General features: G+C 40.2%; 1 protein-coding gene across 18 annotated transcripts in view; it reads left to right on the forward strand.

Moving 5' to 3' along the window:
- The first annotated feature begins 6,273 nt into the window (after positions 1-6,273).
- Positions 6,274-26,067, forward strand: part of CLASP2 (cytoplasmic linker associated protein 2) — a 145,008-nt gene continuing 125,214 nt past the window's right edge. For all 18 annotated transcript variants that reach the window (XM_062509923.1, XM_062509877.1, XM_062510008.1 and 15 more), the window contains exons 1-2: positions 6,274-6,675; positions 18,786-18,864. In XM_062509923.1, the coding sequence (XP_062365907.1) occupies positions 6,481-6,675; positions 18,786-18,864 (274 nt within the window). In that variant the 5' untranslated portion in view covers positions 6,274-6,480. The remainder of the gene's footprint in view (positions 6,676-18,785; positions 18,865-26,067) is intronic.

Here is a 26,067-nt window from a genome sequence, read left to right on the forward strand (position 1 = left end):
AATTGTAATTGATAAAAGTCTAGCAAATAACCTGCTTAACAAACCAGAAACAAGCCTTTGCTTGACAAACCACAGTCAAATACTTCTATCACTAGAGACAAATATCTCTGTCACTGTGCAAGAAGAGCTTAAAGGATGCTAAGTTATGCACCAGTGCTTTGAGTAATTATATAAGGCATGGTAGACTAACATGATGAAAGAGAAGTTGTCACACGTTAATTCTGACACTATTTTTCATTTAATGTAGTTTTTAATTTGTTCTTCCTTCTCTATATCATATGAATCAAGAAAATTAGCAAATTACTTGTAAAAGATTTATCAGGGTGAATTATTTCATTGCAGTGTCTACATGTTAAAACATACTTTACAATAACAAACAAATTAATGCCTTGAAGAAACCCAGTAATCAGGCAACAGACTCATACTTCATACCTCATTTCTGTGATCAAATTGACTTTGTATGTGCAGGTAAAATACCAAACTACTAGTTTCAGCTCCTGTCTGTTTCATAAATAAGCATATGAAAGCAATCTTTATTAAATACTTAATTTCAAGAACATTCATGGTACAAGAGTAAATGTAGCTGAGTACACCAAGTAAAATTTTAATACAGTTACATCTGATTTCATCTTTAAGATCTTGTGAGAAAAATGGGCAAGTCTTCAACTAGTTTGGTATATACATGGCAACATCCTCATCAAAACATTGCTTAATGAATTATTTATTTATATTCAAATGACATTTATTACGTCATTATTCTAGCATTGTTAATCTCAGAGGGAGGAATTCAAATGATACTTTAAAGTTAATGACAGTGATAAATTCAGCTTGAAAGGATACTCATCATTCTTTTGCAATGAATGACAGAAAGGATGCAAAATAAATACTTACACAACATGGATAATAAAGTCTGCCACATTTCTGCTTAAAATAGCACAGATTTTTACCTCTTGACAGTATTGAGAAAAACCTCTATCAGTGTACTGATCTCCATCTTGTAAAAAATTAAAAGCCTATGGTTCTTCCACAAGACATTTAAAGGTGGTACATGACTGAAGGACACTACAGCCAACATGCAACCTGAACATTTGATTCAAGTCATCCAGGGTGGAAAATGTAGAAGTGCTGACCCAGCTCCTGGGAAATACAACAGGAAGGACAACTTTCTCATAGATTTCTTCAGTGTCAACCTAGGCTACATCAACTGTAATTTATGGGAACTTTCTGAGTCGCTTATTTAAATTCACTCCATTTTTATTATTATGGCCTGTGTTTGCTATTTGTGATTAAGAGAACTTTTTATCAGAGGCTTTTTAGAGGATTTTTATGGTTCTTTCAGCAATGAGATCATATTCTCTGTGTGAGAAGAGTTTCTCAGAAGGGCAATTCAGTCTGTGGAAGTAGCTTTTCTGCTGCAGTGACTGTCAGGCCTGCTACAGAAGATCGATAACCAGGTTGCATGAGCTCTGAGCCTGTTAAGGCTTTCTGCTAGTGAAGGAAAGAGGGTAGAACAGAACCTAAAGCATGCTGTGTGCTTTCTTATCAGCCAAAGGAACAAAGAGCATGGCATCCTCCCTCTCCAGTCTGCTGGTAGGAATCTCACCTTTTTCAGAACAATATAATACGTGCGAGAATTGTGCAGCACACTCGAATAGGATAGGGGCATAGCAACAGGTTTGGTGTACAATTCAAGTTGGAAATGAGCCTCACTGTATTAGTGTCGTTTACCTTAGCTCCTGCTGTAATTGCTCTGATTGCTAGCAAGTCACATTGAGAAGACTGAAGGAAATTTTGATTCTGCATTCAATTACGGGGCTTAATTGCTCTACAAAATATTATGCATTGTACAAATACACAAGAGCAATGGATTTATGCTCACATGCTTGCATATCAAAAGAAGATTGCATTCCAAAGGAAGCAATCCCCTTAACTGAGAATAAGAAGCTTTAAAAGATCTTTGGCTTGAATGAAAATGCCTTCTTTATAGAGCCCAGCCCGCATCCCTAGGTATAAAGTCCACTAGGACTCTGTAAGAACATCTACAACAAAACCACGTCCTTTGTCCAAGCTGAGGGACTGCTCTAGATTCAGTGCTGGAGTGCTACTCCTGCTTTGCTAAAAAAGGAAATGGGTATCCAGAAAAACTATTTGCCAAATCCAAAAGCTATTCGTTTGCGGAGGAAAAGGTCAACCAAAGTTTATTGATCCCACAAAAAATAAAAAAAAAAAAAAAAAAAATTCTTCTCAGTGCTGGGTTTCAAATGAAATTGCCTCAATCTTACCAAAACATCTCAGGAATAAAAAGGCTACCCATTTTCTGTTTTCTGTGGTTATATCAATAACAGTACATCAAAACAGTATATCCATAATCAATACTGTATAAAGGCACTAGTCATGGCAAGTAGTCACAGGATCACAGGATGAATACAGTGCTCTAATCCTCCGATTTTACAGCAAGGCAATTATTTTCTACTGTGGTTTTAAGAAAACACTTATTAGATTAAATGGGAAAAAAAAAGAAAGACCACATTGCCCAGCATGACTTTTTGCCCTTAGCATAGCTTTGCAATGCTGTCTTTGAGTTGACAAAATAGTTTTGATATTTCAAGTGTGTATCCTATTATACTTTACCCTTTCTCTCAGTTTCAGTTCTAGTTACAGTAACTGGATTACCTAATCAGTGTATTTGCTTTGAATTGAGAAAAATTCAAATTCAAAAAAGTAGTGCCACAACCTTTACCCCCTCTTTTTGCTTAGGATTTTCTTTCTTCAGAGATTGACCTTAACTTGGACAGTAATGAAAAATTAATTTTATATCACTTGGTTGGTTTTGGTTTTTTCAGATAGTTTGGACAAGGACAGAAACTGTTTACAGTTGTGAATACTCCAAGAGTGAAGTATCATCTAATCAGTTATTTTCTATATAGCCAATATTATTAGGTCAACAATTACTTTTAAAACTTTCATAGAAAGATGTTTGCTTTTTTAAACATACAACACCAGTGAATCAGATTCTAGTGCAGTGATAAAAAATACAACAATTGAGTTTTATTTTTCTGAAACTTATTTTTTGACTTCCACAAGTTTCTCTGGTCCCATTTTCCTAGAAAAGCAACCTGTAATTCCATATCTTCGTAAGTGGCAGTGCACACACAAGACAAGAACTATTCAGCTCCATCCAAAATTCCATTTTTTTTTTGTAAGTGCACAGGGAAATCCATTGTGAAGACATAATGAGCAGTTCATAATCTTTTGTAAATTATAGTAAGCTCAAAGTAAATAAATACATTTTTGTTTAAAAGGCATCTTTTATCTTTTTAACCATCATCATTATTGTAATGCCTGGGGATTGATGAAGCATGGGATCCTCAGTTTGCTACATCTCACTGAAATCAACAAAAGGCTGCTTGTTTTTTTGCCTCCTGCCAAGTAGGAACACTGGTAGCACCAATTTAGTTGGTTTACACTGCTGTGAAGCAGCAATTTGCAGGTGTGGTTCCTCAGTCTAAATCCAGCGGCCAAATGAAGGGAGTACCTTGTTTCCCGCAGGTTCACTCTTCCCCAGTTTAAGGACTAACAATGAAAGTGAGACCACTAGACTCTGCTGTCTTGAAACTAAGTTCAATTTTCATAACACAAAGGCAGTCATTGAATGACACCTCTCATCTTCCTCATCTATCTTCCAGCTGTCTGCTTCTACCTGCTCCAACTCCGGTACTTGCTTAATCCCAGGTTGAGAAAATTTAGGAAACTGACGCTATTTTAAAAAAGGGAGAAAAGTGAATAAAAATATTATCTTTCTGAACTGTTTAAGTGAAGATAAAAAACAGCTCTGGTGTAAGGAAGAGAAGAATTGCATGCATGTATATGCATATGTATATGTGTATATATATGTATTCGCATACACATAAGCATGTGTATGTATACAGCGGGGAAGAAAAGGACTGCCTGTATCAGCAGTGGCCTTCAGTTCACCTCACAAAAGGTGAACACTATCAATACCAGAGGGGCAGGAGGCCAACATCGCTGTCCACTGCCACTGATGGAGGTTGTTACTCTTCCCATCTTCTGAGTCCCATGCTTCCACCCATAGGACTTGTGAGCCAACCTAGCTCACTGACACCAGTTTTGTCATTTAGCCCATTAAATCAGCCCAAGTGGTCAGTGTGTGCAGGGTCTGTTATGAGGGACAAGACGAGAGCCAAGTGGAGCAGCTTGGGTGGGAGAAGGGGATGGATGGATGCTTCCCTTTCCCTGCATGTGAAAACCATAATTGCATCTTCAGAGGCCTCAGAGGCCAATGCCAAAGAGGGACAGAGAGGACAGGGCTGCCTTTTCCACCCTCAAGGGGACTTGGACCAGTTTAAACTGGCTCTGAAACAACACCCAAAGTCACAGCCCCTTGCTTAAAGGTCTCTGTTTTAATTCAAATGCATTCCTGGCAGTATGCATGTGGGTAAGGCATGCTGAGGATTTACTTGGGAAATTGCCATCTCTGAACTTCTGGGCTTCTCAGCACGAGAAGGACAAGGAGACAGTCCAGCAGAGGGCCACAAAGATGATTAGGAGTCTGGAGCATCTCTTGTTTGAGGAGTGACTGCAGGTGCTAGACCTGTTTAGTCTAGAGAAGAGAAGACTGAACAAGGATCTCATTAATGCAGCTATCTCTAAGGCAGATGCCAAGAGGATGGTGCTGGACCCTTTTTCGGTGGTGCCCAGCGACAGGAGGAGCAGCAAGGGCCATAAATTAAAACAATGGCCATAAAATAAACACAAGAAGTTACACCTCAGCATGAGGAACAACTTGTTTATGTTGAAGGTGGTGGAGCCCTGTACCAGGGAGTTCATGGAGTCTCTTTCTCTGGCAACATTCAAAACCCATCTGGACACATGCCTGTGTTGCCTGCTTTAACTTGGCATGGGGTTGAACTAGATGATCTCCAGAGGTCCTATTCAACCAAATGATTCAGTGATTCTGTGTAAACAATGGTGCAGAAAGTCTGGTGGGTTGTGCTGGATTTATGGAATAGCACTGACTACCAAGGCTTGTGCAACTCTGAATTTCATAAACTGCGTCTCTGGAGTGTTGTAACATTCCAGATATGGAACCCGACTTTGTGGGTAGCAACGCTGCAGAGCCAACCACACTGGGAGTACTGGGATGGCTCCATGGTGATCTCCCCACCTTACACCTGGGCACTGAGCAAGGTGGGAGGGGTGGCAGGGCATTGCTGATCAAAGCCAGGACTGTGCTTAGAAGGGGGAGAGAGGAAAGGAGGACAGCACCCAAGCATCCCAGCACACTTCACGTCTCTTCCCCTGTTGTTCTAACACTTCCCATTTCTTCCCAAAGGTGCTGGACCACCAATGCAGTGATCAGCAGGGCAGAGGGCACATGCACCTCCCACTGCTGGCAGACAGGACCCACAGGGGTCCCGCGGGAGCACATGGCGGGAGTGCGCACTGCCCGTCCTCCACCCATCCACCCATCCATCGACGCATACAACCATGTATGCATGCACCCATCCATCCATCTGCCCATACATCTACCCACCTCCCCATGCAACCATCCATCCATCTGCCCACCTCCCCATGCAACCATCCATCTGCCCATCCATCCATCCATCCATCCATCCATCCATCCATCCATCCATCCATCCATCCATCCATCCGCCCCTCCATCCGCCCCTCCATCCGCCCCTCCATCCGCCCCTCCATCCATCCATCCATCCATCCATCCATCCATCCATCCATCCATCCATCCATCCATCCGCACCTCCATCCACCCACCCATCCGCCCCTCCATCCACCCACCCATCCGCCCATCCACATACCACCTATCATTCACCCGTCCATCCATCCATCCATCCATCCGTCCGTCCGTCCGTCCGGAGCGTGGGGCGGTAGGCGCCGCGCGGGAGCGAGCTCTCCTAGGGGGAAGCGGGAGTCGCGGCGGGAGGCGGGGCTGCGCGGGCCCCGCCCGGTGTTTCCGCCCGGCGCCGGCCGGGGCGGTAGCGGCGGTGGCGGCCGCAGACGCAACTTTTACGGGACGCAGGCGGCGCCACCGCCGCAGAGCCCGTTGGGCGAAGGTGCGGCAAAGCGTGAGCGGCTCCCTGCGGGACTCTCCCGGTCCGGTCCGATCCGATCCGATCCGATCCGGCCTGTCTCGTCTCGTGGAGTGGGGAGAGGGCAGCGCTGACAGCCGCCGGGACGAAAGTTTGGGAGCCGCCCCGCGGACGGGCAGGAGCGGCCGGAGGCCGCGGCGTCAGGAGCATGGCAGGTCCGCCCCGGCCTCGCCTCTGCCTGTGAGAGGCGGCCCGCAGAGCTCTCCTCGGGCGGGAGGAGAGAAGGCAGAGCGGGAGCGGCTCCATGAAGACGGCAGGCCTGTTCGCGCTCCCGCCGCCCGCCTTGCCCTGCCCGTGCTTCCGACCCTGAGGCCCTCCGCTAGTCTACGAAGAAACTTCTCCGCAGCGCCCGAAGATGGAGCCTGCTGGCATGGATTACTTCTGCGAGCAGGTACAGCAGAAGGACGTGGGCCGTAGGATGCAGGTCGGCCAAGAGCTGCTGGAGTACCTGGGGGACCCGACGAGGTCCGCCGATCTGGAGCAGGACCAGCAGTGCCTTGACAAAGTGATCGACGAATTAACATCGTGGGTCAACTCTAGTAATTTTAAGGTAAGGCTGCTCGGTGGGGCTCGGTACGGGAAGACCATGATTCATCATGGTAGGGAGGTACAGATCCCCGGGTTACTTTTTAATCAGGTAAGAGCAGAAGTAAAACTACATTTCTGCCAGTTTTATCCCTCCCCGCACAAAGGGGAATTCTGAAATTTTGCAAAGGTGGTTAATGTTTTATTGTTTCTGCCTGTCCTTAAAGGAGCAGTAATAAGGGTTTTGGTTTTGCCTTTATCGTGGGCTGGGTGATAGTTTGGTTTGATTTTTGGTTTGGATTTGAGGGTTTTTTTGCGACATCATATTAAACACAAAACACCCCCCCCCCCCCCCCCCGCAACTATAATAATACTCGGGTTGTGTTTCTTACTCAGAACAAGATAGGTGATGGGTTTTTTTCTCGCTACCACTCCCATTCCGTTGTCTCTATAATTGGGTGTAATTTTTAATGGAATTGACATCGTTTTCTGCAGACTGTAAAGAGTGCTGTTCCACCGGATTTTGTATCGCGTTGTGTGTATTTTAGACGATTTAAGGCATAATTGGCTTATTGGGGTTTCTTTCCACTGTAAGTTTAAAGTTGTTTATATCGTCTTTAGGTGACTTTCCCGTACCTGGGAAGTTATGCAGTATCCTCACAGCGGCCTGATGATGACTCACGTTTCGCTTTTTCCTGCGTTCTTTTAGACGGAACCACAGCAAAAGAGCGATCATTCCTTCCCATAGTTGTTAAGACTTGCGAGTTGTTCTTATAGGTCAGCCGATAAGGCGGTTGACAGCACAGTTATAGTGCCAAGGACAATCACGTTCGCATTGGCGATTTTTTTTTTTTTTTTTAATTTTTCCCCTCCCGTGGTGCGTGTGTGCGGCGCGGCCGGGCAGGCCCGCGCTGCCGCCGCCGGGGGGCGCTGCTGGGCCGCGCTGCGTTCCCGGGTTCCCGGCCGGGCCAGCTCTGCCCTGCCGGCCTGACGTGATCGACTCGCAGTTTGGGCCTTTCAACTCATTGCAGTGAACTTGTTCTCTCTTTTTTTTCTATTTTCTGAGACACAGGAGAAGGGCGCGGAGTAGCCTCGGAGGGCAGTACGGTTCTGAAATGGGAATTTCTTTTTTCCCCTCCACTGACTAATCCACCAGCCTTTGCATGTAGCAACTTCTGAGTTTGAGGCCTGAAAACAGTACAGGCTTAACTCCATTTGTGCGTATGATTTATCTGTTTTGGAAGCATATTTGTCAGTAAAGGTCAGGTTAGCTTGAGGAAGTACCGTGTGCTGGACAAATATAATTTATTTGCCTCTGAATTAATCATCTGAGGATAGCTGTTGGTGATAAAATTGATTACTGTGAAACCTAGACAGGTCTTTAAAAGTACTCTTTTTCTTGAAGAGGACTAGCTACTTACTTAACAGAGTAATGTAGAAGTTTTTTTTTCCTGCACTTGTAAATTAACAAAATTAGGCATTAAGACTGGAAATTCAAATTTCAAGATGTATTTTCCAAAGTGGAAGACATTTTGCTCGCCGTTGATATAAGATGCAGAACTCCTTACTTGTTTGGACTGTAGGATGAATGAGACCTATGCAGTGCTCCACAAGCATCAGTCACAGAAGGGAGATCCCCTAGTCCAACCTCCCTGCTAAAGCAGGTTCACCTACAAGAGCAGGTTGCAGGGAATCACAGCCAGGCAGGTATTGAATAACTGCAGAGGAGACAACCTCTCTGGGCAGCTTGTTCAAGTCCTCTGTCACCCCCAAAGAAAAGGAAATATTTCGCTTGTATTCAAATGGAACTTTTGTGTTTCACTTTGAGCCTGTTGCCCTTATGTGTCTGGGTACTTCTGAAAATGCTGCATGGGTGCCATGCAGAATGATAGTCCTACAAATTCTAAGAGTTTTGAAGATAGCTTGCAAAATCACTGAAGTATTTTTGTTACATCTTCTCTGTGTCCACTTACTGCTGGCACTTTATTGTGTTTCTAAGCACGTCACAATCATAGTGTTAGCCACAGGTTTGATTCCTTGTAGGGGCCATCACTTAAGAGCTGGGCTTGATGATTCTTGTGGGTCCCTTCCAGCTTGGAAGATTCTGTGATTACATTAATGGCAAAAGCACAAGATCTTGGGTATTTTGCTCACGATCAGTTAGAGTGACTGCCAGCATGTGGTGCTTCAAAATGAAGATTACTGTTCTAGAAAAATGGCTTGTATTTTACTTCCGTATTTTGTCTCATGCAAGTGTAGATGTTACACATTAAATGTTGCATCCTATTTTGTTATTGCACTCAGGCACTGAACAATATAAAGTAGTGAATGCCACAGACTTATGTGTTTTCTCAAAAAAAAAAAACTAGTGATTTTTGATTGTTGTATTATTTGACATATTGTTGATCACCCTCTACTGAGAAATGGATGCATAGAGCACTTAATTGTGCATATCATCTTTCTTTTGTGTCTTGCTGAAGGTCTTTTTGGTCTCCAGAGTCCCAAAGTAATTAATCCCTTCCAGTTGACATGACTGGTGTTATCACAAGGGGTGGTAATGGCTGGAGACTCAGAACTGCTGAGCTAGATGAGTTGGAGAAACAAATGGGGTGCGCTAGAGGAAGTTTTGAAGGGAAGCATTAATTATGCTCTTGCTGATGGGTGTGGATAATAAGGGGATAACTGATGTGACTTGCCCTGAATGTGCAATACATTTTATTCCCACTGAAAGCTCAGTTTTGCATGCAGTGTACTGTGCTGATCATACTGGGAGAGGAGATCCATGATCTGGGAGCTCTGGCCTCAGTTCTTAAGGTGTGCTGTGAGGAGCAAAATTTCTATGACATGTCAGCCTAGAAAATTTTTGGCTCATGTAGCCAGAAGGGTGTCCTGGTTTAGGGCAGATTTGGGAGGAGACCTCTGAATGGGATCCCTCTAGGAAACCGATTCAAGCACTCTCCCCCAGCTGGTTCAGGGAAAAAATATTTCTTCAGAGAGAAGTGGAAAAAAACCTGTTTATTTAACAGGCAAAGCACTCCCCAGCACAAAAATGAACAAAACTAAACAGCAAAACATCTTGCCCTTCTGAAGAGATGACAAATTCAGAAGAGTCCCTTCCATGGGTTGCAGCCCAGCTCACTCAGGCTGTTCTCAGTCCCTCTGGCACTGGGAAATGCCACGGCCCAGCCCAGGCCTGGTGGGACACAGGTGTGAGCTTCTGGTGCTCTTCAGGGTTCTCAGTCCAGAGCAGATTTGAACAATTCCAAGAAAAAGGAAAGCAAATCCACAGTCCAGGGAACTTTGCCTCAGCTAGCCAGAAAAAAACAACCAAAAGCAAAGGAGAGCTCTCTTCTGCTGTCCACTGCAGAGAACAGAGTCTGTGTGAAGGATGCAGGGGAACAAATGCAGTCTCTGATAACAAACTCTGCACATCTTCTCTCTCCCTTCACTCCTGGAGCCAGTCTTAAAGCTGCAGAATTCAATGTTCAACACCAACAGAACAGACAGTTGGGGAGAGAAGCATCATAAAGTCACCCCAAGACAAAGGGTAATGCTCTGGAGGTAGTAGGAGGGTTAGCTTAGCGGGCTTGATAATGAGTGAGGGAAAAGAGGACAAGCATTCAGTAAATAAACTGAACTCAGTGATCTTAAAGGCTTTTTCCTAAACTATTCTATCATTCTAAATTTGGGCTAGGTATTAGCAAGGTTGAATTAACTAATCTCCAAAATGTTTTGGCCACATATAACAGTGTGTTTACTGTTCTGAAGTTTGCAACTCTATAGTTATTTAATAAACAACCTGGCAATTCCAGACTGAGAGAGCAGATAGGAAAATGTTCATCTAGCTCATTGAAGTGGAAAACACAATTACTAGCTTGAGTTACTGGTAAAACAAAAAGGTGGGATTAAGAATGTGTTGGCTCATCTGCAGGTTGTTCAGAGTTGTAGTGAAAATTGGTTGCAGAACATAGGGAATGACCTAGAGAGAGATGAGTCAATGTTGAATTATGAGGACAATTAGGATGTCTGTGCAGTGATAAATTGGCTTACAAAGACTCTAAAAAGCTTTGCAATGTCAAGGAGTACACAAAAGATGTGTAAAAGATGCATAATTTCAACTTTCATTTTGTAACTTACTAGAATGAGCTAATTCCTCACCCAACTGAAAATTATTTGCTTGGTGATCGGATTTATTTTGTATTGTTTGGGTCTAATCTCTCTTCTACAGTGTGTGCAGAGATTTGGATATTTGGGTATATATATCAGTCTCTATCCCCCCTCCCTCAACTGTTTTCCAGAGGCTGTGAGGAATAGGAGTAATTCAGTTGAATGCTAAGTATTAAGAGTTGAGTGATAGAATTATTCTGTCTGGTATTTGATCTCAAACTGAAATATTTAGTAATCTCAGGAAATAGGGACTGTGATATTGTTTGTGTTTGGACTCTCAAGTGAACTTCAAACAGGAGATTAGTTACCCATTCTGAGAGTGATATTTTCTGGTGTTACTATGTTAGCTTGGATCTTCACTATGTATACATGGGTTTTTAGGTTTCTCTCATACTCTGTAGTCACTTGAAATAATTACAAGGCTATCTAACCGTGCAGTCTGGTGACTCAAACTGTTCTATGTCTGACTCTGTGTCTGGAAATCTGCTTTGAATTTCTGCTGAAGAGATGTGGGATGGGGAAATACTGCTTTTAATGTAGAGCTTTGCAAATCTACTCTTGGATGTTAGCATGTTGTGGAGTCTTTTAAGAACACCAGAATTGAACGCTTACCCTCATTATTTTTTTTCTTTGAGCAATAAAGCCACCTTTTGGTTCTTTAAACAAATCACATCTGGTCAGAACAAAACCCTATGGCTAAAATGGTGATAGTTTCTCAAGGCAATTTTATATGAGAAGAGTAATCTGGAATGTTTATGACTGCGAATCACCTTTGGATTTCTTACCTTTGTGGTCAATATCTTAGCTTGTTTTATTCTTTAGCTGCAGTAGGAAAGTAATTAATAATCATTAGTTTTATGCCAGAGCAGCAGATTGTTTGCCATGGGAAGAAGAAAATCTGATTTCACTCTATCTCTGATAGTGTGGATAAACTGTTCCTTTTAGGCAAATCCTTGGAATTCTCTTATTCTATGAGTCTTGAAGAGTGAGATTTTTCTGAGGTTTGTTTGTCTCAATATCAAATACCAAAAGATACTGAGATACCAGTAATGTTGGTGTTACATTTTTGTATTTCCTTGGTTTGGCAAATATTTATTTTGTCTTTAGTTGGACAAAAGGCCTGTAGGAGGAGCTTTCAATTTCCAGAAGGGAAGATTTAAACTGTAATTTTGAAAATAGGTAAAGAACAAGTGGTTAAGATGCTACTCTGAAGTACTTGGAAAGAGATGCAATTTAAACTTGGCTGACTGCACATATGTGTGTGAGGCAGAAGGTACAATTTAAAATTATCTGAACAAAATGTAGATGCTGAGATCTGAAAAAAGAGAGTTCAGAAGTCAAGAATGTGACGTTACACATTTGATTACAAATAACTGAATGCCCAAATGCAGGATGTGGGGTGTGTGATTGAGTAGCAGAGTTTAGGAAGAAAATGTATGGGTTGTCTTGGATCTGAAGTTGAACACAAGCCAACATACGCTACACAAAAGGCAAATGCAAAGGCAAAAAGTGAGTTGTAAGACTAAGGTGCAAGACAGAGAAAGGGAATGAAAGAGGACTCAGCTAAACCTTTGTTTTTCAATTACTGTGTAGATCTCAGTATTTCCTTAGTCTTTGTTAGCAGACAGTGGTGATTTAAATGTCTTTGTTGAAAAAATAAATGAGCCCTTTGCTGAATTTCATTCTTTCTTCAAGTTTTGTTTAATCTTGACTGTGTGGGAGCCACTTTCTCTGTTCTATGTAATGAAAATGTGGTTTAACCTGTCTGTGGTATGAAGCCAGTTTTAGTTTTTAAATTCAATTAATTGATGCATTCTTGAGTAATAATTACTATTTTTTCATGTATTATTTATGTTCTGTTAGTGGTACATTAGGTCAACAATGGAATAATAGCCAAATTATTAAGCAGATCTCCTAAAGACAAGGGATACTTCCAAGAAGTTTTAATTATTTTAATTAAAACTAATTTTGTCTGGTCTTTAGCTGGGAATGGGGAATATATAGTCTCAGATGAGTCTCAGGTGTCTCCTCCAGAGGTGGAATCTACAGTTCTCAGTTGTTTTCCAGTTTCAGTTTGGGTTATCTAGACTAACTGTACTCACAGTTGAAAAAGCAACTCTGCTGCTCGTGTGGCCAGGTGTTCTGTTCTCACTGTTGTTCTTGAGGCAATTAACTTTTTGTCAATGTTGAATTAATTTTCCAGTGTTTCAGCAAGCTGATTTGATTCATGTTACAGGAGATTTAAGTACACCAGTTCAAATATGTCTGCAGGTCGACGGGGATAACAGCACTTTAAGCCTGCAGATTGACTTGGGTGTGGGAAGAGAGCCTTTCCAAGCACTATGCAGTGTGTAAGAGGAGAGGTGCATCCTTCAGAGCAGAGCTCACAGCAGTCAGTGCATGTAAGCCAAGTAATTTTAGCAGCACTGCTGATTCAAGCAGTTTCTGTCCCTGGCTGAGGAGTGGTGCTGGGTGTCATGCCTGCATTGCTCTGATGGGAGTGCTTGTGAGGCTGCATAGCTAACAGACTCAGGGAGGAGATATGGCTGAGAAGATGCCTTCTCTTGTTCATTTGTTGGGCTGGTGTTCTAAAGTGGGCTGCTGTTTCATCTGCATGGGTGCTTCTCTTCCCACAGTGGAGGAGCTGGTGCAGAGGTGGGGGTAAGTAACAGAGAATGGAGGTCACTGTATATTTGATACAATTTAAATAAGAGGAAATGGGAAAGGAAATAAGAGACCTTGGGCACAAAAAGAATTAAATTATTTTGAAACAACTGAGTCCTAAAATAAAGTGTTTCTTTGTTTTGCACCATCAATGTGCTTAGGCTTTTGACTGCAGTTTTCTTTGGGAAAAAAAAGTTGATTTTGTAAAATTAATTATTTATTCGAAAGAGGCATACCATACCTCTCATTGTCTTCCCACTTAACCCTGCTTTTAAAGAGGCTCTGTTTTGAACCTTTTTCCAATGCAGCACATAAAGTTTCAGCCAGACAATCTCAAAAAAAAAAAAAGCTTACATTGTCAGGTGTTGCTGCATCATATACTTTTGGATTTTGCTCATAGTCCTTAGAACAATATTCATGAAAAATTTATTACAATAGGTAAGGGAATAATTTTTAATGCACATGTGAAGCAAACTGGAGATGCTTCTGTAATGGATCAAGCTGAAGGCAATACACAAATTTTGTAATACTGTACTGCCACACAGTACAGAACAGTTTGGAGATCTCATTTGCAATCTGAATTCAGTTTGAAGATCATGAGAGATTTTGAAATAACAGAAGGTTGTAAATGTTTTTTTTCCTCAGTGATCATTTTGAGTGTTACATCAATGTGCTCTTCAGAACTGGCTAAATGTTTCTTAATTAATGAAGGCAGACATGATAGGAAGCTAAAGTTCCCAACTTAGGGAAAGGGCATTAAAACATATTTATTTATTTTTTTAATAACCCATAAAGTTTTTATGAGAGCACTACACTTGCTTGCTCTGGCTGCTGTACAGGAGAGATCAACATGACCAGGACATGACACAGAATTGTGCCTGTTGAGAGGTCCCTAGAAGAAACAAAGCCTTTTTAGTGCAGACATACACTTATCACTCTCTAGATAAATATGGGTAATTAATTTGACAGTCCTCTGGTAGTGTGGTTGCTTGTGACACTGAAATGTTCCGTGGTTGGCCATCACAGGAGAATTGCAAAGGGAAGGTTATCAGAATTTTAATAGTTCATACCCCTTTTGAGACAATGAGGTTGCAGCTGATACATAGTTTTAACAGTAGCAAAGACTGGATACTCAGGAGAATCTTACCTTGTAATCAGAAATATAGTTTTAAAACATAATTTTGAAGGCAGTAGCCTTGCAGTTTTAGGTAGAGGGGGCTCTCCATTTGCTAATGAACTTGGACTCCAATTGTTGAGCTTGAGGACTTTGTTAGATACCAGCAACTCTGCTCTCTTCTTGCAATGTGATGTGACATATGCTAAAAAAAGTCATACTATTGTAGTTGGAAGTGTCATTAGTGCTCTTGAAAGTGAAACAAGCAAGAGAATGGAAATAATACTTTCTTTAGAGCTAAAATATTGAAGGTATAGATGATATCTGTGGTAGCTTCAGCAGCTGGGACTGCAGTTTTGGTTTCTGTCAGCAGAGGCAGCTGTCCAACTGCTGCTGAGTGGCAGGGAGAATGGAGTCTGAAGATAACATGTGTGGGACCGAAGAACCACACGGGTTGAAGAAATGACCCTGGAAAATGGAAGCATCCCTCTGCCCATAGGGCCAAGAGCACACTTAAGTATCTCTGCAAGCTTTTGAGTTAAGGGAGGGAATGCTATGGGTAGATCTTGACCGAATGGGGGAAATGATAGAATTGGAGTGGGAAACAGTAAAGGGAGCAAGAAGTATGGAATAGGGGAGCAGAAGTGTGTCCTGAAAGATGAGTAGAGACAACTAAGAATATAGATACTGCATAAACATAAATATTTTTATTTCACATTGAGCTGCTTGCAAAGTTCTTGAGATTATGAGAATTAAGGAAGTCTGCCTTGGGTCTTGGCTGACAATTCTTTAAAAAAAAACATCCCGTGAAGTTTTTTCATATATCTTGTTCCAGCAGTGCAGCACTGGAACAATGCTTCCTCTTGCAGGGTGTAGTTTGGCGTGCTGTATCCTGTTTGTCAGTAATTGTTAGTGATACCACAGCTGTCCCCATGGTGACAGGAAGTCTAATGCCTTAACTTAATTCTTTGGAGTTCCAGATAGTGGCCTCCATTAGATTCTCATGACTACTTCGCAGATTCCAATCTACAGAATCCGTATTTCCATATACAATTCAGAGATCCTATGGCCGAATCCAAGGACGTTTTTATTAAGGTCATTTGGCAACTTAGACAAGTAGAGATGTTTTCCTGGTAGTGTCCTGCCCCTAGTTGTCCCTGACAGGGATGGGAAATTACAGAATCGCAGTTAAAATAAGAGTAAGAATGTGTGGTTATTCAGGTATGGTTTGAAGAACAGTATTTCTTTTTCTAGCAAAAAATTTAGGTGCCTGGAAGTTCTCCACAGAAGGGAAGAGGCAGTGCTGGAAAGTGTGCTTGGAAGGAGAGCTGGAAAAGGAGCAAGCTGTAGAGCAAGAATGGACTAATTTACTAATCACTGGTTCTGTTCATAATCAGTTTTTTGGTAGGAACATCTTGATTACACCAAAGAGTCTGGTCTTTTTTTGTCCAGAAGATGAAAAAATATTTCTCAGTTGGTTTGGCGTTGTGTTCTGAGAAGTCAGGGATGGCCTTAATACTGGCTTGTTAAAGAATAGCAACTAACCAACTCCAGTTCAAATGAACCTAAATTTCTTTTCCCCTATGAACTTTAAAAGCACTGTTCAAGCGCTTCAAACAATGGTGAGCTGATGAATCAGTCTCAACATACAAAGGCTCTTTCTAGACAGCAAGCAAAAGGCTTAATGAATGCTAAGTAAGAAACAAATCCGTTGATTTTAATCCCAGAAGGCATTCATCCTTCATTGGAGCTGCTGGGGAAAGAGCAGTACTGCTGGTGAAAGGTTTTTCTATTGATAGTGAGGGGGCCTGTGATGGTAAATGGTCCCCACACAGTGCCTCAGAATTTGGAACCTCTTTGTTGCAGGTCTTCTGCAGAACCTCTAAGTTCTTCCTCAACTTACAATTACTTTTTTCTTGAGTGTGTTTATGTGACTCTGTATAGATTAAGAACTCTTTCCAAAGGGCTGCTTGAATACTGCACAGATGATACCTACCAGGAGATGCTGAAGCTTAGAGCATTATGTGTCAGAACAGAGAAATTAAAACTGATTTACAAAACCAGCAGGTGGTAGTCCATTTGCTATCCTCTGTAGTTGTGTAGTTCAACTGACTTATTTTGTGATGTGGAGTGAAAGCAAATTTTGTAGCTAGAGCAGTTTTCCATTACTTCAGCTTGTGGCCACACTTGCATTCTAACTCTCTAGTTATCATGAGTTATCATACCTGTTACCTTTTCAAAGTTGCAGACCACAGAGGACTTCACATGAGGTAAAGCTCACGCATGTGTGCTTTACTCTTGTTTCTGAGTTGCTGTTCTTCATGAGGGTAGTTTTCAAGACAGATTTTGCAAAGATAATTAAATGTGCAGAGAAGAGAGAGACTTAAAAAATATCTTTACAGAAGGAAAGGCTTCTGTTTGTGCAAAACACTTGCATGGAAAGGTACCTTGAAATTGTCAGTGCAAGTCTCAGGTGGGGTTTGTAGTCAGGAAATGGAAGCATAGAAAAACAATGGATCCAGAAGGAATTTATTTCTTTCAGACACTGTTTTTTAGATGGAGCTTTTGACTATGGTTTCCTATTGCTTGATAATCTGGAAAATAACATTAAAGGAAAAACATTGTGGAAAGCCCTGACATTACCATAAAAGCTAATTTTTTTTGTCTAGTTAAGTTACTAGTTAGAGTATTCTGTTATCCTGATCTGTAGATAGAGTTGATTGTTGGCAATAAATTAGTTTAAGCTAGTGATGCCATCCACTTATATATGTTTTCCTGTGTTTTAGTATGTAATAGAATTGTGTCCAGGTAAGTTGTACTAGCTGCAAACTAACTTTTATATCTTCTTTTTAAAAGAAGATCTGTTGTACTAATACTGAATTTATTAAAACCAGCTTCACTGTGCAGTTGCTTTTCATCCTAGGTTTTATAGGGACCTTATTTGTCTAGTTTCCTGTGAAAACAAGGCTCATATGATGCTCTGTGTGTGGGCCATGTGTACCAGATGCATACCCAGTCAAATTTTTTTTCCTGGCCTGCTACCTAATGTGGACAATTGTGACAGATAGGGATCTTAAGGAAACAGAAGGGTCAAAAAAAATTGATTCAAAGTTTATGAAAATAAACAGCTAATAAAGGACAGGAGTTCTAGTCATGAGCTCATGGGGAAAAATGTGCAGTCCATGTCTTACTAGAAAATAAAGAGGCTGTAAGGAGCACCCAAGCTTGAGGAGGTTGTTCCTAAAGGGGTGTTCCATTTGCACGTTCATGGGCAGCAGCAAACTGAGGTAACTACAAGTTGTGAAAATGCAGGTTCTGGTATTCCTTTGAGCTATTGTAGGAAATACAGAAGGAAGTCTTGAAACAATATGCAGGATAGTAAACAGCAAAAGAACTGTCCTGACTTCTTAAGATAATTTAGTCTAAATGAAAATTTCTGTTTGTGTTTTTGTTCCAGTATTATTGGATATTGTTGTCTCATCTGGCTTCTGTTCATGGATGGCAAAGTCCTCAAAACTCCAGTAGTATTTTGCATTTCTTTTTTTTTTTCCATTTTTTTTCCGGTTTGGGCTTTGTTTGGGGTTTTTTATTGTTGTGGATTGACTTGGGTTTTGTTTTGTTTTAGTTTTTCTTGTTGTTTCTGTTTGCTTTGAAGGGGTTCTTTATTTTTTAATTAGGAAGTGAAAAACTAGGCTTCCCTAACTTAAGAAGCAGGTGGACAAATGGTCTAATCTGGACCACCAGGGAAAGCAAAATTAGCTTCTTAGTTATTTTCTTTTGGGAGTTCGGAAAATTATGTAATTACTTTAGTGGATGAGCTAAATGGCCAGAAGTAAGCTTTTGGAGTAAGATCTTAGCATCTGGGAAACCTTTAAACTATGTCTCTGTTTGGGTTTTGTAGTTGAAAATATGAAAACATTGGATTTTGAATATTTATTTTCTCTCGTTTTAAGACAAGAATTGAAAAATCTGAATTGTTCTGGTATATGTAAATTAACTTGATCCATTGCAAACATATTTTGATAACTTTCTCTTGATAGGAACTTTGAAGGAATTATTTAGCTCTTCAACTGAAACTTTAAGTTAGCTTTTCAGCATACTTGCATTTATATGTCTAAGTTATTTGCAATATATGCTAAAAAAATTCTCATTGATCTGGTTTATAACATCTAATGCTTTTGTTTCAACAGGTAGCACTACTGGGATTAGATGTTTTAGGTGCCTTTGTTGACAGGCTATCAGGACGTTTTAAACCCTATATAGGAACTGGTAAGTGAAACGCAACTTTTTTTCCTTAAGATCGAGCAGTAAAAGACCCTTCCCCTTTTCTTGTAGCAGCTGAAGTGGAACATGTTGAAAACTTCTTTAGCTAATTATAATGTACTGGCAGGTATTTTACTGGTGTTGGAATTGAAATAATTGTATAGGAGCATGTCAGTGATTTCTTAAGTGGTTAGTTCCATGCTATATGGTTGTTTACCACTCTCTGAGACAGTCATCAAAAATTTGCATTGTAACACAAGTGTTATGTTTCATTTGTGTTAAGGTTTTATTTGGAGATCACTTTAATCAGAGCTTCATGTCTGCTGAAGCCTGTAGTCTCAGAGGATTATGTGGTCCACCTCCTGTTAGATAACTCGACTGTAGCTTTTAATAGTCTTAAGTTTTTATGGGATAAAAAAAAGTACCGACTGTTATTCCTGTGTGAAATGTTTACTCAAATGAATTTCAGATTAATGGATCTACATGTGCTGGAGAGAGAGACCTTTTTTGGGACCTTTTTTCTGGGAGGCATAATCAAACTGCACTAACCAACTCATTTTGCTGCTTGACTTTGGAAAGAGATAGTGGTACTAGGACAGTAACGTTGGTGTTACAGCATTGGCTGTTTTTAACAGAAGTGTCTAGTTAATGTCCTTTTTCAAAGTTTGCATGAGATAAGTTACATCTTGTTCCTTGATCGCCACATATCTCAAATTGTCTGTCAAAGTTTTAAGCTTCCTCTTCTTTACATGTCTAGTTTTATATTTAAGAGCTTTGAAATAAAATGTCAACGTTAAGGAATACAAAGTATAATTTATGACAAGCTGCTAACTAAATTAATTAAAAGCATATTTCAGTATTCTGTGGAACTGCTGCAGTAGAGTGCAACAGAATTTAAATATAAAATATATTTCATTTTGGGGAGTTTTTCTTTGGCTGGTTAATTTTGTATTGAAGCAGTGTAATGGAACTGGAGGTGTATTGTGCCATATACAGTACTGATTTCTAAATAATCTCCGTTTGTAGCCACAAACACTGTTTTGCTCCAGAGTTTGGCAAAGTTTTTATTTTTATTTTAAGACTCTGAAAACCTAAAATTACAGTAGCATTATTAAAGGAAGGTTGGGAAGTTGATTCAGTTTTTCTCTCTTAAGTATGAACTATCTGAGAACAGTTTGAAAATCCTGTTTTTGGTTTGGGCTTTTCTTGTTACAGTGGTTGAGTAGTCTGAGGTTATGAACAAATTGAAGATTTAAATTTCAGTACTATTTGCATTAAAACACAAAAGAGAGAGAGTACCGGCCCTGGGTGACTGTCAAACACGTGTAGCATCTGAAGCTGTATATTCTACAATTATTTTTAGTTAAGCTAAGTAATAGTGCCTTTGGCTGAAATTGGTCCTCAGAGCATCTCCAGAATCAAGACCTCTAGAATATGCAAGTTACTGTTGTTCATGATCAACTTCTATATAAACAAAGCTAACAGATGCTGAAATCTTAGTCTCAGTAAAGGCAGGAAAAAGTATTTTAGGTTACTTTTAAAAAGAGTGATATGAATTCTCAGTTGATAGCTCTCTCTCCAAGTTTCATAACAAGGTTGGAATAATTTCCAGTTTTTGTCAGTGAAATGGTAATATAAACACATTATTCTAAGTGTCTGGGGTTTGTATAGTCCAGGATTTATGAGAGTAATTAAAAGCACATTGGTCATCTAGAAAACTGCTTCTTTCAAGGAAACTCATAGAACCAGGAGTTTCCTAAATCATATTCTGTTGACTCCGCAGATTTGTCTTCTAACGTAATCTAACTCCAGTAAGTCAGGCCAAAAGTTTTTATTTGACAATGATTTGTTTGCAGATGCCTGAGAAGAAGGTAAGGACAGGAGAAACAGGCAGTGATAACTCCTTCATCAGTAGCAGTTGTCGGTGGTCTTGGAGGTCAGGGCCAGCTGAGGCACATGGTATCTTCAGTGTTTGCCCTGTCGCTTTGTTTTCTTTCCTACAGATTTATCTGTTTAGTTTCTGACCTGCACAGATCTTTGGCTTTTGCAGTGTTCTGTAGAAGTACTTAAGCATGCAAAACTCTTTTCGACCGGTTCCGGAAAAACTTGGTGCTTGCTAGATCTTGTGTTAGAGAGGCGAGCCAACATTTCTTACCTTCCTGACTGCCAGTTTCTATTTATGGATCTCTTCCATGCCTGTCTTCTGCTATCCCTCCTCCTGCCCCAGCTCAGAGACACAATGGAGCTGTTTCTTTTATACAACCATTTCCCCTTTCAGTGCCTTTCTGTTGTGGTGCATTTAAGTTGAGGAAGCCAAACCATCTGTCATACCATATCAGAGAGGCATCTTATGTTCATAGTGGCATAACTGTATTTGTTTTTATTTGTTGTCTGTTACTTTTGTAATTATTGGTAATAGATTTCTCTGTTGCATAGCTCCTTCTTGAAAATTGACTTCATACGTGCATGAGACTGTCTATTGCAACAACCTGTTTCCTGTGCAGCGATGGTGGATGTGGGGTCCCCTCTCCAGGGCAATGTGTTTCCTGTATGTCTTTATCATTAGGGCAAGACCCCTTCTTGAGAACTGTGTGAAAGTCCAAATGCACTCTGATACTGAGACTGCTGTTTGCAGAGAGCTCTTACAGGCTTGTGAGGTACCACTTTTTTTTTTTTTTGACTTCCCAGACACTTCTCTAGCCTGTAGCACTACGTGGGGTGGTTGTGACCCAAATGTAGCACCAGTATTTGGCCTTGTTGAACCTCATACAATCCATATCCATAGTTATGCATTTGACAAGATTCAAGTAATTTCTACAGACTGCCATTTTAGGGGGGTTTTTGGGGTTTTTTTGGGTTTGTTTTGTTTTGTTTTGGGGGGGGGGGGCATTGTTTGGTTTCTTTGGGGTTTTTGCTTGGTTTTTTTGGTAGCTTGGTTATGTCCAGTTAAGTGATTCTTTGATATGGATGTTGTTGGTGTGGTATATAATCATGTATTGCAAATGTGCAGTACATTCAGAAAACAAAAAACATGTGATCAAGCTTGAAAATGTTGGGAAATTTGTACGCAAAGTAATTCAGCTAAATAAGAAGTTCTTAGGGCCCTAAAGACCATCTTAGTATATTTTATATGGTAGGCTTTTACTTTCTCTATTTTGGTTAAATAAATGTGAGTATATTATTTTTTGGAGGCAAACATAAAAAAAAGGATTGCACCATGATTATAGTGAAGGAAGATAGATGTAAAATACATACCTGCTTTGTTCTCTGCATTTTTAAAAATACAATGCATCCTCTTTTCTAGGTGAAGTTTCATTTTTATAGGTGTTTTCACTCATAACATACCTACAACCTTAAATGCATTTTTCCTTTAATACAGAGTGTTACATTTTGGTAACCCTGGATCTTTGTATTCATGATTCAGATCTCAGTAAATGATGGAAGTATGATAATATATTATCCAACTGCAATATGGGGAAACATATTCTACCTTTCACATCCCCATTTAATTTCCTCTTCTGTTTTGATGGGTATAGATTTCCCTAAGTGCAGAGAACAGCTAATGTCACTGAATATTTACCCCCTTAAGCACTACACGCTTCTGCTATGAAGTGATAAGCATGAATGCTTTACTGTTACTTCAACCTTTGCAGCCTACATATATGCCTAAATCACATTTGGGCAAAATCAATACAACAGTTGTAGGGCAGATATTTTCCAGTATTTCAAAGAGCACATTAGTGATCTTTGTATTGAAGTATAATGCCTGATAAGAGACTTAATTCCGTTTCCTAGGCAACCATATAATGTTGCCTAAATTTCTTCTAAGGTGTTATCCTTTTATAATTAACCACATTGAGTGCATTCTGCAGCTGACATCAGTGCTCTGGGAGTCTAGACACACACATTTGGAATCTTTCTGTTAGTACTTCCACTTAAGAACCTTGAAAATACTTTGGAAGCAAAAATATCAGGTTATGTGTTCTTTCATAAGACTATGTGTCTGTATTCTGGGAAAAATAAAGCAGTGTTTGAATGTTACATCTTTTGGTATTTAAAACTTCTGCTTGTTCTGTGATTGAAGAGGCATTACATAAGAGTACATAATTACTGTATCAGTCTCTGTTCCCAGGTGATTGCATTAATTATTAAAATAATTCTATATATCCAAAATAAGAGACTATTAGAATTATGGACATATGTATCTGGATAATGGGAAAAGTTTTTCTGGGGAAAGTGTCTACTCATACTTTCTTAAAACAAGTGAATATAACTTGGCCCTCTTGTTATTGTCAAAAGGAAAAGAAAGAATATAGTAAAGATATACAGAATGTTTCAGTTTTACTTGGCTGTATTATACCGTGACATATTTTTCTGCGGATATTGAACTGTCCATTAGTCTGTTATACAACTATATTGACATTAGCTTTTGCATACACGCTTACAAGCTGTTGCAAAATATTTTACTTCCCTGAAAATTAAAGGAAATGTAATTGACAGTTAAAATGACCAAACACAGATAGGTTATATTTGTGTATGTACATATATGTAAGTCTCAATAGGGATACACATTTTGCACACAAAAACTCCATATATAAATCTGTTTATATGTTTAATAGTAGTTGCAAATTCATGTTACTGTGAAGAGAAACCACTGGGCAAAAAGAGTTTTGGAAATAGTTGTAATGCCATATACTAACGTATGAAACAAATTTGAAGTGTTTAAATTTTTTACCAGGTAGCTTCAGGAAGTGTTGCAAGAGCATTTAAATCTATCCAAATCTATCAAATTTATTGTTACAATGAAGCATGCAAGTGTGGCTGCTCATGTCCTGGATGGGTGCACTCTTCACTGGCTAAAAACCGGCTGGATGGCTGAACCCAGAGGTTGATGGTCAGTGGATTTAAATCCAGTTGTTGACTGGTGTCAAGTGGTATTCCCCAGGACTCAGCATTGGGGCTGGTTCTGTTTAATATTTTTATCCATTATCTGGATAAGGGAATGGAAGGCATGCTCAGACATTTTGAAGATCAGACCAAGCTGGACAGGCGTGTTGATCTGCAGGATGGTAGGAAGGTTCTACGAAGGGGTCAGAACAGGCTGGAGCAGCAGGTTGAGCCAATGGTATGAGAGTGAGCAAAGCCAAATGCCAGGTACTGCACTTGGGTCAGAACAACCCCAGGCAGTGCTACAGGAAAAGCACCTGGTGTGCTGCGTGCCATGAGGCAAAACATGAACCAGTCTGTGTGCCCAGGTGGCCTAGAAGGCCAGTGATGTCCTGGCTTGTGTCAGGAGTAGTGTGACCAGCAGGACCAGGGCAGATTATCCCCCTGTATTTGGCACTAGTGAGGCCACACCTCAAATCCTGTGTTCAGGTTTTGGGCCTCTCACTGCTAGAAGAACATTGAGGTGCTGGAGCATGTCCAGAGAAGGGCAGTGGAGCTGACAAAGGGTCTGGAGCACAAGTCTGATGAGGAACAGCTGTGGGTTATGTAGCCTGGAGGCTCAGAAGGAGCCTTAACTGTTCTCTATAACTACCTGCAAGGTGGAGGTCAGTGTCTTCACCCAAGCCTTCGCCTTCAGTAAGCGATAGGACAAGAGGAAAAGTTGTGTCAGGGGAGATTTAGATAGGATATGAAGAAAAATGTTTTCATTGAAAATGTTGTCAAGCACTGTTACTGACTAGGGAAGAGGGTGAGTCACCACCCCTGGAGTTGTTTGAAAGTCATATAGATGTGATAATACTGTGGGACATGGTTTAGCAGTGGCCTTGGCAGTGCTGGGTTAGTGGTTGGCCTTGATGATCTTAACAGGGTTTTTCTCACCTAAATGGTTCCTGTGTAACCTGATGTATTTTAAAGCAGTCGTAAGGACTTGCAAAAGTGAATTAACTTTTTGAGTGAATTTGGATTGAAAGCAAGTTGGTACAAGAATTTGAAAACACCTGTTTGAGGAAATCAGCATTTAGTGACACCCACGTTTTAAGTTTTTTGCATTTTCTCTTATTTAATGATTGAATTTTTTTGGGTGGAAAATACTCAAATAGGAACTTTATTCAAGCTGACTCTTTAGTAAGTGGTTTTAATGTGGTATGAAGAAATGCTTTGAAAATCCATGGAATCCATGAAAACCAAGAACTGTATTAGCATGGGCTACCATGGATTATATAACATGGAGGAAAATGCTGGATCTTCAGGTGTCAGTGCCTGAATGAATTTTATTCTCATTTTTCATTTTTATTAGTTTAATTGAAATGTTGAGACTAATGGCACATTGTGCTGGTGATTCAAGATTAAAAATGCTTGCAAAACAACTAAACATAAAACTTGGAATAATTCGGTTGGAAGGGACCTTCAAAATTATCTGTTCCATGTCTTGTCTTAAGAAATGGCCAAGCTGTGGTGTTAGAGAAAACTTGGAAATTAAATCAAATAACTCAAGAAACTGAGTTGCTCAAATAAAGTAAAGCAGGTTTTTCTATTTATGTGAAGGATGTCTTGTCTCGAGGATGCCTTGTTGCATCTGAATGCAAGTCAGGTGTTTTGTCTGATACTGCCTTTTCATTTTATAGCTTACTGACCTCAGGGAAAGCTGTGTTGGATTGTTTAAGGATTTTCTTAAACAATAAAATGCTGACTCTTTCTTTTTTTTTTTTCCTTTTTTGGAAAAGGCTTTTAGAGGACAGTTCATTATTTGTATATTTTTTTCTCCATAATAGCTGCTTTTGTATTTTCAAATGTAACAAAAATACTAACTTCCTGCAACACCTCAGAAAATAATTAAATTTTCTTTGGTTTGCTCTGTAGTTAATGATCACAGCTAAAGGTTGCAACTGATTTAAGCTGCAAGTAGTAGTAGTGGGAATTAATTTTAGCTGAAGTGATCCATGCTTGAGTGATAGGCTGTGATTTATAAAACCTATCTGCTTCCTGTCCATGGGCATTTCCCTGTATGACACCTAGAAAGGCAGTGCTTTTAACTCAGAGAAAAGAAATCCTAGCCTTCTTTGGTTTCTGCTTAACTCTTAATTTTTCTGGTTCTGTAAAAAACCTAGCCTAGAGCTTAAAAAAAATTCAGAAGATGACATAAACATTTGTTCACCATCTTCAAGTCTTCTTTCAGGTTTAATACACCTCTTGAAACTTTTTTGCCTTTAAGACTGTTGTCATGTTCCTGAGGCTGACACCTTGATACATGGATAGATCATA

Source organism: Cinclus cinclus, chromosome 1 (genome assembly GCF_963662255.1).
Source record: "Cinclus cinclus chromosome 1, bCinCin1.1, whole genome shotgun sequence".
Taxonomy (NCBI): domain Eukaryota; kingdom Metazoa; phylum Chordata; class Aves; order Passeriformes; family Cinclidae; genus Cinclus; species Cinclus cinclus.